The sequence below is a fragment of the Mastigoproctus giganteus genome, chromosome 2, assembly GCF_048544385.1.
Source record: "Mastigoproctus giganteus isolate SK-2022 chromosome 2, ASM4854438v1, whole genome shotgun sequence".
NCBI classification, from domain to species: Eukaryota; Metazoa; Arthropoda; class Arachnida; order Uropygi; family Thelyphonidae; genus Mastigoproctus; species Mastigoproctus giganteus.
Genome location: NC_143576.1, coordinates 247,942,680 through 247,957,420, shown reverse-complemented (window position 1 = coordinate 247,957,420; position 14,741 = coordinate 247,942,680). Strand labels below are relative to the sequence as shown.

The 14,741-nt window shown below is 37.6% G+C and overlaps 1 protein-coding gene across 1 annotated transcript in view; it reads right to left on the bottom strand.

The window, feature by feature from the left end:
* cbc (protein CLP1 homolog) overlaps window positions 1-14,741 on the bottom strand; it is a 156,692-nt gene that overhangs the window by 46,237 nt on the left and 95,714 nt on the right. Inside the window, exon 7 of the mRNA XM_090389835.1 lies at window positions 10,024-10,194. Coding sequence (XP_090245961.1) covers window positions 10,024-10,194 — 171 coding nt within the window. The remainder of the gene's footprint in view (window positions 1-10,023; window positions 10,195-14,741) is intronic.

Sequence of the window (14,741 nt, the reverse complement as noted above, 5' to 3'; positions counted from 1 at the left end):
GTTCTTTACTTATATAAACTCTAGAAGGAAGGGGACGAATCAGATTGGTCCACTTGATATCGATGGTTCAACTGTTGATGATCCTGTTGAGGTAGCTAAAAAACTAAATGAACATTTTGCATCAACAGTCACACATGAGGAGTTATTCAGGAAGGAGAATGCCAGAGGTGTATTCAACTTTGGTAGTAAGCTAGATAATCTTGTAATAACTGAGAGTAAAGTGGAGGAGAAATTGTTGTTGAGAAACTGGTTAAAGAAGCATTGCAGGATCATCTAGACAAGACCAGTTATAGTTCAGACACAGCATGCGTTTGTTAAGGGGAAGTCTTGTCTGGCTAATTTGATTGGATACTATGTGTAGTCACAAAGGAACTGGATGCAAAGAATAACTTTGATATCATATATTTGGATCTTAGAAAACCCTTCGATACTGTTGCACATGGAAGACTGCTGCACGAATTGGAGTAATGTGGCATTGCAGGCAAATTGCTGCTATGGATAAAGGGATGGTTGAGGGGGAGAAGACAGAGAGTGGTAATCAATGGACACTGCTCTTCGTGGAGTCCCTCAGGGTTCAGTGTTGGGTCCATTGTTGTTTTCTCTATTTATAAATGATATTGATGATGGTATATCAGGCTTAATGTCCAAGTTTGCAGACGATACAAAGGGTGGCAAGGTTGTTAATGACACTAATGACAGTATGCTGCTGCAACAGGATCTAGAAAAGTTGAGCAGATGGGCTGAGAGGTGGCAAATGAAGTTTAACATTGACAAATGTAAAGTACTACATAGGGGAGCAGTAATTCCAGAGTAACATATCAACTCTGTGGTACCACACTGACAGTGGTATAGAATGAAAAGGCTCTGGGATTAATTGTGCAGGCAGATATTAAGTTTTCTGAGCAGTGCAGACGGTCTACAAGAACAGCTCATGGTGTCTTGTCAATGATATACAGGAATTTTTCTAGCAGGGATAAGGAGGTGATTATCCCCTTGTATAAGTCAATGGTCAGGCCACACTTTCAGTACTGTATCCAGATCTGGAGAACTCATTTTAAGAAGGATGTAGAGCAGTTGGAACGAGTACAGAGAAGGGCAACAAGATTAGTGAATGGAACGAAGGGTTGCTCTTACGAAGTAAGGCTTAAGTTTTGTAAATTACAGTGTCTGGACACTAGGCACCTGCGAGGTCATCTGATTGAGGTGTATAAAGCCTTGAATGGTTTGAGCATGCTCAATGCAGATGGGATTCTTCCTCTTGTTCAGAATAATCGCCTGAGAGGGCATAAATTCAAATTGAGGAAAGACAGTTGTAGGATAGATGTGCGGAAGTTTGCCTTTAGCCAGCAGGTGGTTGATTAATGGAACAAACTTCCATCTGTCATTGTAGAAGTTGATAGTTTTATAGATTCAAGACAGAACTTGACAAACATTTGGAGCGAGTAGATGGGTGAAATAAGGGGGTTTTTTTTTTTGGCTGATGCTATATAAGCTTGCTTTCTTGCATCATGTGCCTTTGCTAATGCTAATTTCAGGACAGCAGTAAATTTCCAGACTGAACCAATGAGGTAGAAACATTCCCACTGAGAAAAAAGTAACTGATTATACAAAATTAAATTTAGAAATTGTAAAATCTAAATGGTAATACTCACTCTAATTTTAACATCAAATTCAAAATTTTCTGGTCACATATCAACATCAGCATTAGCAAAGGCACATGATGCAAGAAAGCAAGCTTATATAGCATCAGCCAAAAAAAAAAAAAAAAAAAACCACACACACACCCTTCTCATTTCACCAATCCACTCACTCCAAATGTTTGTCTAGTTCTGTCTTGAATCTATTTAAGCTATTGACTTTTATGTCAACAAATATGTTGACATAAAAGTCAATTTTAAAGTTTAAAGTTTAACTTAGACAGAGATTTTGTAGATATTACTTAGTATCGGTAACGGTATCAAATCCACGTGTCACAAACCAAATTTTTTTTTAACCAAATTTAGTCGATTTATTAACCAACTGTTATATCAAATTATCTTCTATAAGTAGATTATAGACCTAGTCAGGATCCTTAGTTTATTCTAAATTGAGATAGCGAGATTTGAAAGCTAATCAATACTTACGAGTCCGTAGAAATACCGTTCGGGAATTCCCGCCATTTTTACACGATAGCATAAGCTTAGTGTCGTATAGTGCATAATATAATATTGTCAATTAATCAGTAAATCTATTAATCTTGATAAACTTTATTGTCATTTAAATTGTACTTTTAACTCTATATATATATATATAACGACTTAATCGTAACAAATAATTAATACATAACTATAGTGGTACACGTGATACGGAAGTTGTATAAAGGGAACTCGTAGAAAACACTAGATACCGAAAAAAATATATATATAACATAACTGTTTTGGGATATAACTTAAGGAATTAATTTTTGTTTTGAATTTTATTGAATTAAATCGGAATCATGACTCTGACCAGAGCAGCAAAGCAAAAGGCTCAAGCTAATGGGAGTGCTGTGGTTCAGGGGAGAACTGAGGGGGGCAGTTGCCCTCTGACTCACAGTCTATTAAAATGCACTGTTTGCTTGATGTTTGCGGAGCAGTCGGGTACGAGACATGATACTGCCAAGGGGGATGTCTTTGTGTGTGCACGATGTAAGGAGTGCAAGGAAATCAGGCGACAACTCAGCGTTGTTATGGGCCTTTATGAGAGCTTGAAGGACAGGGTGGATGCCCTCGAAGGAAATAAATTGAGGGGCCCATCAAGCTCTCAGCTGCCCACATCAACGCCAGAGCTTGCACTTGGTCATCAGGCAACACAGAAGCAGCCCCCTAGGCAGAATGCGCTGGTCCCACACGAACTAGTAGTTGTTGGTGACTCTATTGTCAGGGAAACGGGGAACATACTTTGTAAAAAGGATAGGTGGAATAGGACCAGGGTATGTCTGCCAGGGGCAAAGGTTGATGACGTTTTAGAGCGGATATCATCTTTTAAGGGCACAAAAGGTGATATAGTTGTACACGTTGGCACTAATGATATTAAGAGTAGGAGACCGGCGGAATTACTTAGCAAGTACAGGTCACTGTTGAAAAAAAGCCGTGAATTCGGGTTGAACTTGAAAGTGTCTGCAATTCTGCCCAGACACGATAGGAGGGGGTATATGATGAGAGCCTTGTCGATCAATTCGGCTCTGGAGGGATTGTGCAAGGCTCAAGGGGTAGAATTTTTTTCAGCCTGGACTGTACTTGTTAACAGGAGAGATTGCTTCTACAGGGATGGGATACACTTAAATAGAAAGGGTGCAAGAATTTTTGCTGATGCTGTCGAGGCAGTGTTAGGTGGGTCGGAAAACTGCTAGTTGGGGGGGATACAAGGACTAATAGATTAACAGTAGCCAGTGGCAGAGGTGGAAGTGATTCTTGCACTGCTTCTATTGAAATGAGCAGAAGTCTGAAAAACAAGATGCAGGATATTTCAGAGACTGCTGGTAGTCATTGCGGTACAAGTAAACACATGGGTTGTGTTAGGGTAGCTAAGAATAGAAACAGGTGCATGTATACCTGCGTGTACACCAATGCTAGGAGTTTGGTAAATAAATTTGATGAATTTGAGGTATTGCTCAAAACATCAAAGGCAGATATTGTTGGGATATCAGAGACGTGGTGTCACACAGATATAAGTAATGCGGAACTGGAATTTGGGGAATACAATGTGTATAGAAAGGATAGACAGGACAGGAGGGGAGGAGGGGTTATGCTATTAATTAAGAAACACATAAAGTCCAAGGAAGTGAAGCCAGTCGACATCGATGGACAGGGCAGTGTCGAGTCAGTTTGGTGTGACATAAGCATAGGGAAATCAAAATTGCGAGTAGGAGTGTGCTATAGGCCTAATGACTCTGATGAGTATAATAAGATATTGTACAGGGAAATAGAGTGGGCCAGTAAATCAGAGAGTCTTATAATGGGGGACTTTAATTTCCCAGATATTGACTGGAATTTGTGGGTTGGTCACTCGCACACTAGCAAGGCTTTTGTGGATTTATTGGATGATTGTTTTCTACATCAGCATGTTCGTGAGGCAACAAGAGGGAGCAATACTCTTGATCTGATTATCAGTAGTGATTCTTCATGCATTAAGCACCTGCAGATAAATGAACCACTAGGTGGCAGTGATCACAGTGTGTTGAAGTGGGATTTACTCAAGGAGGTAACTACCATCAGAGGTAAAGGGAAGAGTTTTTGTTTTCGTAAAGGCGACTATGATGGTCTGAGACAGTATTTAAATTCTATACAGTGGGACCAACTGATGATGTTACCAACAGCAAACTCAAAATGGGAAGCATTCAAGGAACTAATCTTGGAGGCTACCAGGCTTTACATACCAACTAAGAAATATTGTTCAAGGTTTAGGACTAAATGGTTGTCAGATGAACTAATGAGACATGTGGCAGGGAAGAAAAATGCATGGGATACATACAAATTAACACGTGACACAGAAGCCTATGATAGATACAAGTTGATCTGTAACCAAGTTACAAAGGAGGTTAGGCAGGCGAAGGCAGATTACGAGAAATCTTTGGCAAAGGATGCAAAGAAAAACAGAAAGGAGTTCTTTACATACTTGAACTCGAGAAGGAAAGGGATGAATCAGATTGGTCCACTGGATATTGATGGTTCAACAGTTGAGGATCCTACTCAGGTGGCTAACAATCTAAACGAGTATTTTGCATCTACATTCACGCATGAGGAGTTATTCAGGAAGGAGAATGATGTAGGTAAAGTAAACATTGGCAGTGAGCTGGATGATTTTGTAATAACTGAGAGGAAAGTGGTGGAGAGATTGTTGAGGATAAACATAAAAAAGGCAACTGGGGTGGATGGGATCTATCCAGTTATATTAAAGGAGGCAGCAAAGGAAGTATGCAAACCCCTAGCCATAATTATGAGAGCTTCTTTGGACTCAGGGGAGGTACCCATAGACTGGAGATGTGCAAATGTAACCCCAATTCACAAAGGAGGATCAAGGGCTGACACAAGTAATTATAGACCTGTTAGTTTAACTTCTGTTCCAGGTAAATTAATGGAGGCACTGGTTAAAGAAGCACTGCAGGATCATCTAGACAAGAATTCAGTTATAGCTCAGACGCAGCATGGTTTTGTTAAGGGCAGGTCTTGCCTGACCAATTTGATTGGATACTATGATGTAGTCACAAAAGAACTGGATGCAGGGAATAACTTTGATATTATATATTTGGATCTTAGAAAGGCTTTTGATACTGTTGCACATGGAAGACTGCTGCACAAATTGGAGCAGTGTGGCATTGGAGGCAAATTGCTGCTATGGATAAGGGGATGGTTGAGTGGCAGAAGACAGAGAGTGGTAATCAATGGACACTGCTCAACGTGGACTAATGTTATTAGTGGAGTTCCTCAAGGTTCAGTGTTGGGTCCGTTGTTGTTTTCGGTGTTTATGAATGATATTGATGATGGGATATCAAGTTTAATGTCCAAGTTTGCAGATGATACAAAGGTTGGCAGGGTCGTTAAGGACAATACTGACGCTATGCTGCTGCAACAGGATCTGGAAAGGTTGAACAGATGGGCTGAGAGGCGGCAAATGAGGTTTAACATCGACAAATGTAAAGTGCTGCATATGGGAAACAGTAACCCCCAGAGCAACGTATCAACTCTGCGGTACTACACTGACAGTGGTGGAGAATGAAAAGGACCTGGGGGTAATTGTGCAGGCAGATATGAAGTTCTCTGAGCAGTGCAGACGAGCTGCAAGAGTAGCTCATGGTGTCTTGTCAATGATATACAGGAATTTTTCTAGCAGGGATAAGGAGGTGATTATTCCCTTGTATAAGGCAATGGTAAGGCCACATCTTGAGTACTGTATACAGGTCTGGAGGCCTTATTTCAAGAAGGATGTAGAGCTGCTGGAACGGGTACAGAGAAGGGCAACAAGATTAGTAAATGGAACAAAGGGTTGCTCTTACGAAGAAAGGCTTAAGTGTTGCAAATTACAGAGTTTGGAGACTAGGCACCGGCGAGGTGATCTGATAGAGGTGTATAAGGCTTTGAATGGTTTGAGCATGCTCAATGCCAATGGGATTCTTCATCTTTCTCAGAATAATCACCTCAGAGGGCATAAATTCAAATTGAGGAAGGACGGATGTCGGATAGATGTGCGGAAATTTGCCTTTGGCCAGCGGGTGGTTGGTTGGTGGAACCGACTTCCATCACTTGTTGTTGAAGTTGATAGCCTAAACAAATTTAAAGCTCAGCTGGACAGGTATTTCGAACGAACGGAGGGGTGAAATGGGAGTGGGTTTTTTTTTTTTTTTTTTTGGCTGATGCTGAATAAGCTTGCTTTCTTGCATCATATGCCTCTGCTAATGCTAATGCTAAATGCTAAATAGAAGTTTGTTTCAGCAATCAACCACCCGCTGGCTAAAGGCAAACTTTCGCACATCTATTCTACAACTGTCTTTCCTCACTTTGAATTTATGCCCTCTCAGGCAATTATTCTGAGCAAGAGGAAGAATCCCATCAGCATTAAGCATGCTCAAACCATTCAAGGCTTTATACACCTCAATCAGATCACCTCGCAGGTGCCTAGTCTCCAGACACTGTAATCTGCAAAATTTAAGCCTTTCTTCATAAGAGAAACCCTTTGTTCCATTCACTAATCTTGTTGCCCTTCTCTGTACTCGTTCCAACAGCTCTACATCCTTCTTAAAATGAAGCCTACAGACCTGTATACAGTACTCAAGGTGTGGCCTGACCAACGCCTTATACAAGGGGATAATCACCTCCTTATCCCTGCTAGAAACATTCCTGTATATCATTGACACGACACCATGGGCTACTCTTGCAGCCCATCTGCACTGCTCAGAGAACTTCATATCTGTCTGCACAATTACCCCCAGGTCCTTTTCACTCTCTACCACTGTCAGTGTAGTACCACACAGTTGATACGTTACTCTGGGGTTACTGCTTACCATATGCAGTACTTTACATGTGTTAAGGTTAAACTTCAGTTGCCACCTCTCAGCCCACCTGCTCAACTTTTCTAGATCCTGTTGCAGCAGCATACTGTCATTAGTTTCATTAACAACCCTGCTGACCTTCGTATCATCTGCAAATTTGGACATTAAGCCTGATATACCATCATCAATATCATTAATAAAAACAGAAAACAACAATTGACCAACACTGAACCCTGGAGAACTCCACTAATAACATTAGTCCACGAAGAGCAGTATCCATTCATTACCACTCTTTGTCTTCTCCCACTTAACCATCCCTTTATCCATAGCAGCAATTTACCTCCAATGCCATACTGCTCCAATTTGTGCAAAAGTCTTCCATGTGCAACAGTATCAAAGAATTTCTAAGATCCAAATATATGATATCAAATTATTCTTTGCATCCAGTTCCTTTGTGACATAGTATCCAATCAAATTGATCAGACAAGACTTCCCCTTAACAAACCCATGCTGTGTCCGAGCTATAACTGAAATCTTCTCTAGATGATCCTGCACTGCTTCTTTAACAAGTGCCTCCATTAATTTTCCTGGAACAGAAGTTAAACTAACAGGTCTGTTATTACTCATGTCGCCCTTTGTTCCCCCTTTGTGAATTGCGGATATATTTGCACATGTCCAGTCCATGGGTACCTCCCATGAGTCCAAGAAAGCTCTCATAATTATGGCTGAGGAGTTTCCTTACTTCCTTTGCTGCCTTCTTTAATATAACTGGATAGATTCCATCCACCCCAGGTGTCTTTCTTATGTTTATCTTCAACAATTTCTCCTCCACTCATATTATCTAGCTTACTGCTAGAGTTTAATACACCTCTGGCATTCCCCTTCCTGAATAACTCCTCATGTGTGAATGTAGATGGAAAATATTCATTTAGTTTGTTAGCTACCTGAGCAGAATCATCAACAGTTGAACCATCGATATCAAGTGGATCAATCTGATTCATCCCCTTCCTTCTAGAGTTTACATAAGTAAAGAACTGTTTGAAGTTTTTCTTTGTGTCCTTTGCCAAAGATTTCTCGTAATCTACCTTTGCTTGCCTAATCTCCTTTGTGACTTGGTTACAGACCAGCTTATATCTATCATGGGGTTCCATGTTACCCATTAATTTATATGTATCCCATGCATTTTCCTTCTCTGCCACATGTCTCATTAGTTCATCTAACATCCATTTAGGCCTAAATCTTGATACGATTTACTTCTTCTGCAACAAAATTTCTTAGTTGGTATGAAAAGCCTAGTAGCTTCCAAGATTAATTATTTGAATGCTTCCCATTTTGAATTTGCTGTTTGTAACATCATCAGTTGATCCCACCGTATAGAATTTAAATACTGTCTCAGACTACCGTAGTCACCTTTACGAAAGCAATAACTCTTCCCTTTACCCATGATGGTAGTTGCCTCTTTGAGTAAATCCCATTTCAACACACTATGATCACTGCCACCTAGTGGTTCCTTTATCTGCAGATTCGTAGTGCATGAAGAATCGCTACTGATAATCAGATCAAAAGTATTACTCCCTCTAGTTGCCTTCCGAACATGTGCTGTAAAAAATAATAATCCAACAAATCCACAAAAGCCTTGCTAGTGTGTGATTGACCAACCCACAAATTACAGTCAATATCTGGGAAATTAAAATCCTCCATTATAAGACACTCTTTTACTGGCCCACTCTATTTCTCTGTAGAATTGTTTATTATACTCATCAGAGTCATTAGGCCTATAACACATTCCTACTCTCAATTTTGCTTTCCCAATGTTTATGTCACACCAAACTGACTTGACACTGCACTGTCCAGTCATGTCGACTGGCTGTACTTCCTTGGATTTTATGTGTTTCTTAACTAATAGCATAACCCCTCCTCCCTTCCTATCCTGTACCCAAATTTCAAATTCCAGTTCTGCATTCCTTATATCTGTGTGACACCACCTCTCCGTTATCCCAACAATATCTGCCTTTGAAGTTTTGACCAACACCTCAAATTCATCAAATTTATTTACCAAACTCCCAGCATTGGTGTACACACAAGTATACATGCACCTGTTTCTATTCTTACCTACTCTAACACAGCCCATGTATTTACTTGTTCTGCAATGACTCCCAGCAGTCTCTGTAATCCCTTGCACTTTGTTTTCCATGCTGCTGCTCATTTCAATTGAAGCAGTGCAAGAATCACTTTCACCTTTTCCAGCAGCTACTGTTAATCGATTAGTCCATGTATCCCCCCCCAAGCTAGCAGTTTTCTGACCCACCTAACTTGGCCTCGATAGCATCATCGAATATTCTTGCACCCTTTCTATTTAAGTGTATTCCATCCCTGTAGATACAGTTTCTCCTGTTAACAAGCACAGACCAGGCTGAGAAAAAGTCTACCCCTTGAGCCTTGTACAATCTCTCCATGGCCAAATTGATCGACAAGACTCTCATCATATACTCCCTCCTATTGTGTCTGGGTAGAACTGCAGACACTTTCAAATTCAACCCTAACTCATGGCTTTTTTTCAACATTGACTTGTACTTGTTATGTAATTCTGCCGGTCTCCTACTCTTAATATCATTAGTGCCGACGTGTACGACAATATCACCTTTTGTGCCCTTAAAAGATGATATCTGCTCTACGTCGTCAACCTTTGCCCCTGGTAGACATACCCTGGTCCTATGACAGAAAAAGGTTAAGATGACACTCTGCCTAAACCTAAAAATCAGAAATAAACAGAAATGTAGATATTGCTTTCAGTTATATATTATATTTTTACATGTACACAAACAACATGAAACTGATTATTTATTTAGTTTTATTTATACTGAAAGCCTGAAGTCTTGTAATGAACTAAATTGTAGAATTAGAAAATAAAATGATTAAATCCTCATTGGAAAGGAGCACACTTCCCCATTGATTATAAAAAAAAAAAAAAAAAAAAACCAAAAAGAACACTTTCAGAACTTACTGATAATGCTCACCTTTTTTATTGCTTTCCGCTCTAGAATTTATAACCTCTGCTAATCTAGATACTAAAATATTATATAATATGATGTTGCTCCCTGGACTTGTGTGTCCATAATGATATACAAGTGGTGCTTGCTGGGAAAATCCTTCTTCAACATCTGCTGTCCTTTCCACTAAAAGTGCTCCTGAAGAATAAAGAAATAATATGCTTTTAAGAAAACTGCCTTGTGAATAAATATCAAAACATGAGGGTGGGTAAATCTAAAGCCATGAAAAAAAAAAAAAAAAAATGTGTTAAGAAAAATGATCAATTCATTTCATCCATACATGGTTCATCAACCTTTAATGTACTTTGAACTTGAGTAGGCAAGGAAAGTAATGCACAAAGTCCACCAAAACAAAATAAATAAGTGGAAATAAATGTTAGTGGGAATCAGTACATCAATGTGAAATTGAGTATTCCTTCAGCACAATTTCAAAACCAATGCAGCGTAGTAGGGTAGTACTAAAATCGTATATTTACTTGATGTTGTGGCAAGTTTCTCAGTTTATCCCTTTTGTAAATGTTTCAATATGTATGTGATTGGGAATGAATTTTCTCAGAGGAATTGGGAAGTTTGTAAAAATTGAAAAAATATGTACATAAATGTTTTTAAATATTAATTTTTTTTTCCTATTTTGACTATATAATCAAACATTAGAGTGGTACATATTATTGAAATTTATATTTACTAATAATACATAGCACTCTAATGTTTGACTATAAAGTCAAAACTGGGGGAAAAAATCAGGAAAAAAACAAAAGCATCAGTCTTAAATGAGCTGTCTATCTATAATGTTTAACAAATATATTACATTTGATTATTGGTCCATGTAAGAACTACATAGTTGCAAATATCTGACTTTCAAAAAACTAGAGATTAGGTAACTGCAGGCAGAAGGAAAACAGATTTTTTTTTCTGGTCAAAACAAGCAAAAACAGCTTATTAACAAAAAATAATTCTTCCCAAAAAAAAAAAAAAAAAAAACAGGAAGAAAACAAGAGATTTTTCAGAAAACATAAGAGGTAAAAACCTAAGGTTAGTCCATACTGCACTAGAAATTAAATTTCACTAATAATATACACATTTTATATTAAAATACAGCCAGAGGACTGTTTACCAGTACAGTATGCTTTTAAACATTAGCTTACATAGAATTTTTCTGTTTGTGGATTTTTTGGATTGTCTGTTAGACATTAACTGATCATGACTACTTCAAGAAAGACAACCCTGCAGACTATGCACCTCTTTAGAAATGTTGAGTAAAAGTTCTGTTTATAAAAATGGCACTGCTGTTCAGCCTTGGCAGTCAAAAGCATTTCCAAAGCTTCGCAAGAAAGAGATCTGAATTCAGTTCTTCCTTCCCTGGTTGAATATTCTCTGACACTAAGCACTGTATGAGGAATTACTAAAATGCTAAGTATTGACCTGGGATGATATGTTATATTTCATGCTTCCTTGAGCACCTATCTGTCCCTCAACCAAGGACTACTATACCTCAATTCTTTCTCTTTTCATAATAGTATCTAGTACACATTGAAATGAAGAGAACTAATACTATAAAATAACTATTTCTTTATATTCAATATTAATTAGTATTGGAAACATCATTATTTCTTATTATTTTTTTTCTCAAAATCAATTAATTTCAATTTGATTAAAAGAAGCTTGTTCGCCAAATAGTGCTACTAAATGAAGAAATTGGTTTGCCAAATAGTGCTACTAAATGACGAACTGGTTCTCCAAATAGTGCTACTGAATGATGAACTGGTTCTCCAAATAGTGCTATTGGATGATGAACTGGTTTTCCAAACATGATTATATTTAAATTTAAAAAATTTAACCTAATGCTTCTAAAAAGTGAGTTCGCAACTTGCTATTTATGAATTCTGTTTGGAGCTAGCAGACTTTCAACTGCTGTTAAGGAAACATGCTTTGGTCTTAGGAATTCATGATAAAAAGTCAGCTAGCCCCAAAACTAAGTCAGCAATTTTTTGAATAAATTATCAAATTTATTCAAAAAGTTATGCAGCTTTTCCAAATGAACATATTAAATATTTCAAATTGTAACATTTTGTTGGATCATATCAGTACACAGATTACCTCAATGGCACAACATTGGTAGAACTATACTAATGTTTTTTTTTTTTTTTTTTTTTAACTCGTATGCATAAAACACAGTAAAGTTTGCTGCAAGTGTTGTGGCATACTACAGTTGATCTTCCAACAATCTGTTTAATATTGATGAGACACGATCTGTGTACATGATTCTCACTGATCTTTTATAACTGTTGTGATTGACAAGGAAGGTGGCCTTTACTAATTTATTGATAGGGGAGGTATTGTTTTGTATCATATTTCTAGACTCTATCAATGCATATTAGAGGAGTTTAAAACCAAACCCACAGTTTATTTTATTTGAAAACAGATCCTTAATAATGTTAGTTTTTAATAAACTTTTTAAGTTCTTCTATTTAATCTTTATTGCTTTCTAAATTAACAGAAGATTTCATCCCTGGCCCACAACAGAAATGAAAAACCTGCCAAATAAAGTACTTGTATTCATTAATAAAAATAAGAAATTCTGAATTTTTAAATAATTCCAATGTTAATGTAGTGTTACTATTTTTGGTGTAAAGAAAATACAGGAGAAACTATGGTACCAAGTTATGACAGTGACACAGCAAAAGGGTCAAATCAAGTAAAAAAACACATTCTCTGTTGTAAACTTAGAGAATTAGCAGCTATGAAACTGCTAATTATCAAAGAGCTGCTTATGAATAATAACTAATGATCCTGGTGACCACTTACAAACTTCATCATGCCATAAATCAATTTAGAACAGCACAGACTAGTTTGCAGGCTGCCTTAATTCCACTTTATGCTCTACCTGTACGGTGACTCCGTAGCCAGGTGGGAAGGAGCAGCAGTGCATAGCACACGTTTCTTGATTAGACCGGGGTTCGAGCCCGTCACCACCAAATGCGGAGGATGCGGAAAGGTCAGGGAATGACCACCGCATATCCCGGAGCAATATGGCCTTAGTTGCTAATGCTCCTAAAAACCAAATAACAAACAAACAATCTACCTGTACATTACTGGTTATTTGCTTCAAAGAGTTTGAAGTGTAGGAAGGACACTGATGACTTGGAGATAAATTTTTTGCCCTGTGCAAAATGTAATCATGAGTACAACTAGTGAAAAAGATATTTTAAGTGTGAAGAATGAATTTACAGTGATATACAAAAAAAAAAGTGAGATATATGCATGAAGTATATGTTTCCTGTGAGTTTCATTTTGCCAATTCAATAATGTATACAATGCATATGAAAAAATAGGCAGATTTTGCATACTGAGAATAATTTAAAAATACAATATTAGTCAGGATACACACAATAGAAGTTTGCAGGTTACCAAGATTGAATAATCACTGTTACTTACAGAAATGTTATTTTAGAATGTACAAAATAAATGAGAGTTGACAAGACTTTGAATATGTGGGTTGCAGAGTTTGGAAACTAGACACCTTAGAGGAGATTTTATTGAGGTGTTTAAGGCTCTGAGAGGCATCAGTAAAATGAATGAGGATGAAATTTTCAAGTTTATAAATGGTGCTGGAACTAGGGGACATAAATTCAAGTTACGGGGGGGAATGTTTAGATTGGACTGCAGGAAGTTTTATTTTAGCCAGAGAGTTATAAATTACTGGAATAAGTTGCCTTCATGGGTGGTAGAAGCCGACAGTTTGGGGAAATTCAAAGGTCATCTGGATAGTACCTTCGGGTAAGGGAAGCGCATAGGATGATAGGTTTAATTTCCTTTTTTTTTTATTAACTATTATTATTATTTTATTATTATTTTTTTTTGTTTTTATCATTGTTTTGTTCGGATTTTTTTTTGGGTGGTGCAGCATAAGCCATAGGCTTTCTTGCACCATGCGGCCATTACTAATACTAATATTACATATAATTCTATGAAAATTATATAATACAATGATGATGGTGAACCTTTCAATATCCACGCATAAAAAACTGTTTACTTCAATTTATACTATTCAATTACAGCAACAAATATTCTTTGGTTCCCTAGGTGACACCAAAGTAACCAAATAGCAAATAACACCGAGAGTTTTCCTACTCTTGTAAAACTATAAATCAGGATAACAGATATAAAGCATGGTGACTGGCAAACACGGAATTTTGTCCCTATATCTTGTACCACTTAACAAGATCAATTTAATTTACAGTTACAAAATGTGAAAAGAAAATATATTTCTGCACATCATAATACTAATGATATTGATGAAGCCATATCAAGCTTACTGTCTAAGTTTGCAGTGATACAAAGGTTGGCAGGATAGTTAATGACAGGAATCAAGACATACTACTGCAACACACCCTAAAAAAAATCAGGCAGATGGGAAGCGAAGTGTCAATTGAGGTTTAACATTGATAAATGCACGGTACTGCATATAAGTAGCAGTAATCCAGAAAAACATACAATTTGGTGGTACCACATCAAGGCTGTGGAGAATGAAAGAGATCTAAGAATGATTAAACAGTGTGACATGAAGTTTTCTGAGCAGTGTAGATAGACTGCTAGGATAGTTCATGGGGTTCTGTCAGTGATATACATCAGGGACAAGGAGGTGATTATCCCATTGTATAAGGCAATGGTTAGGCCACATCTTA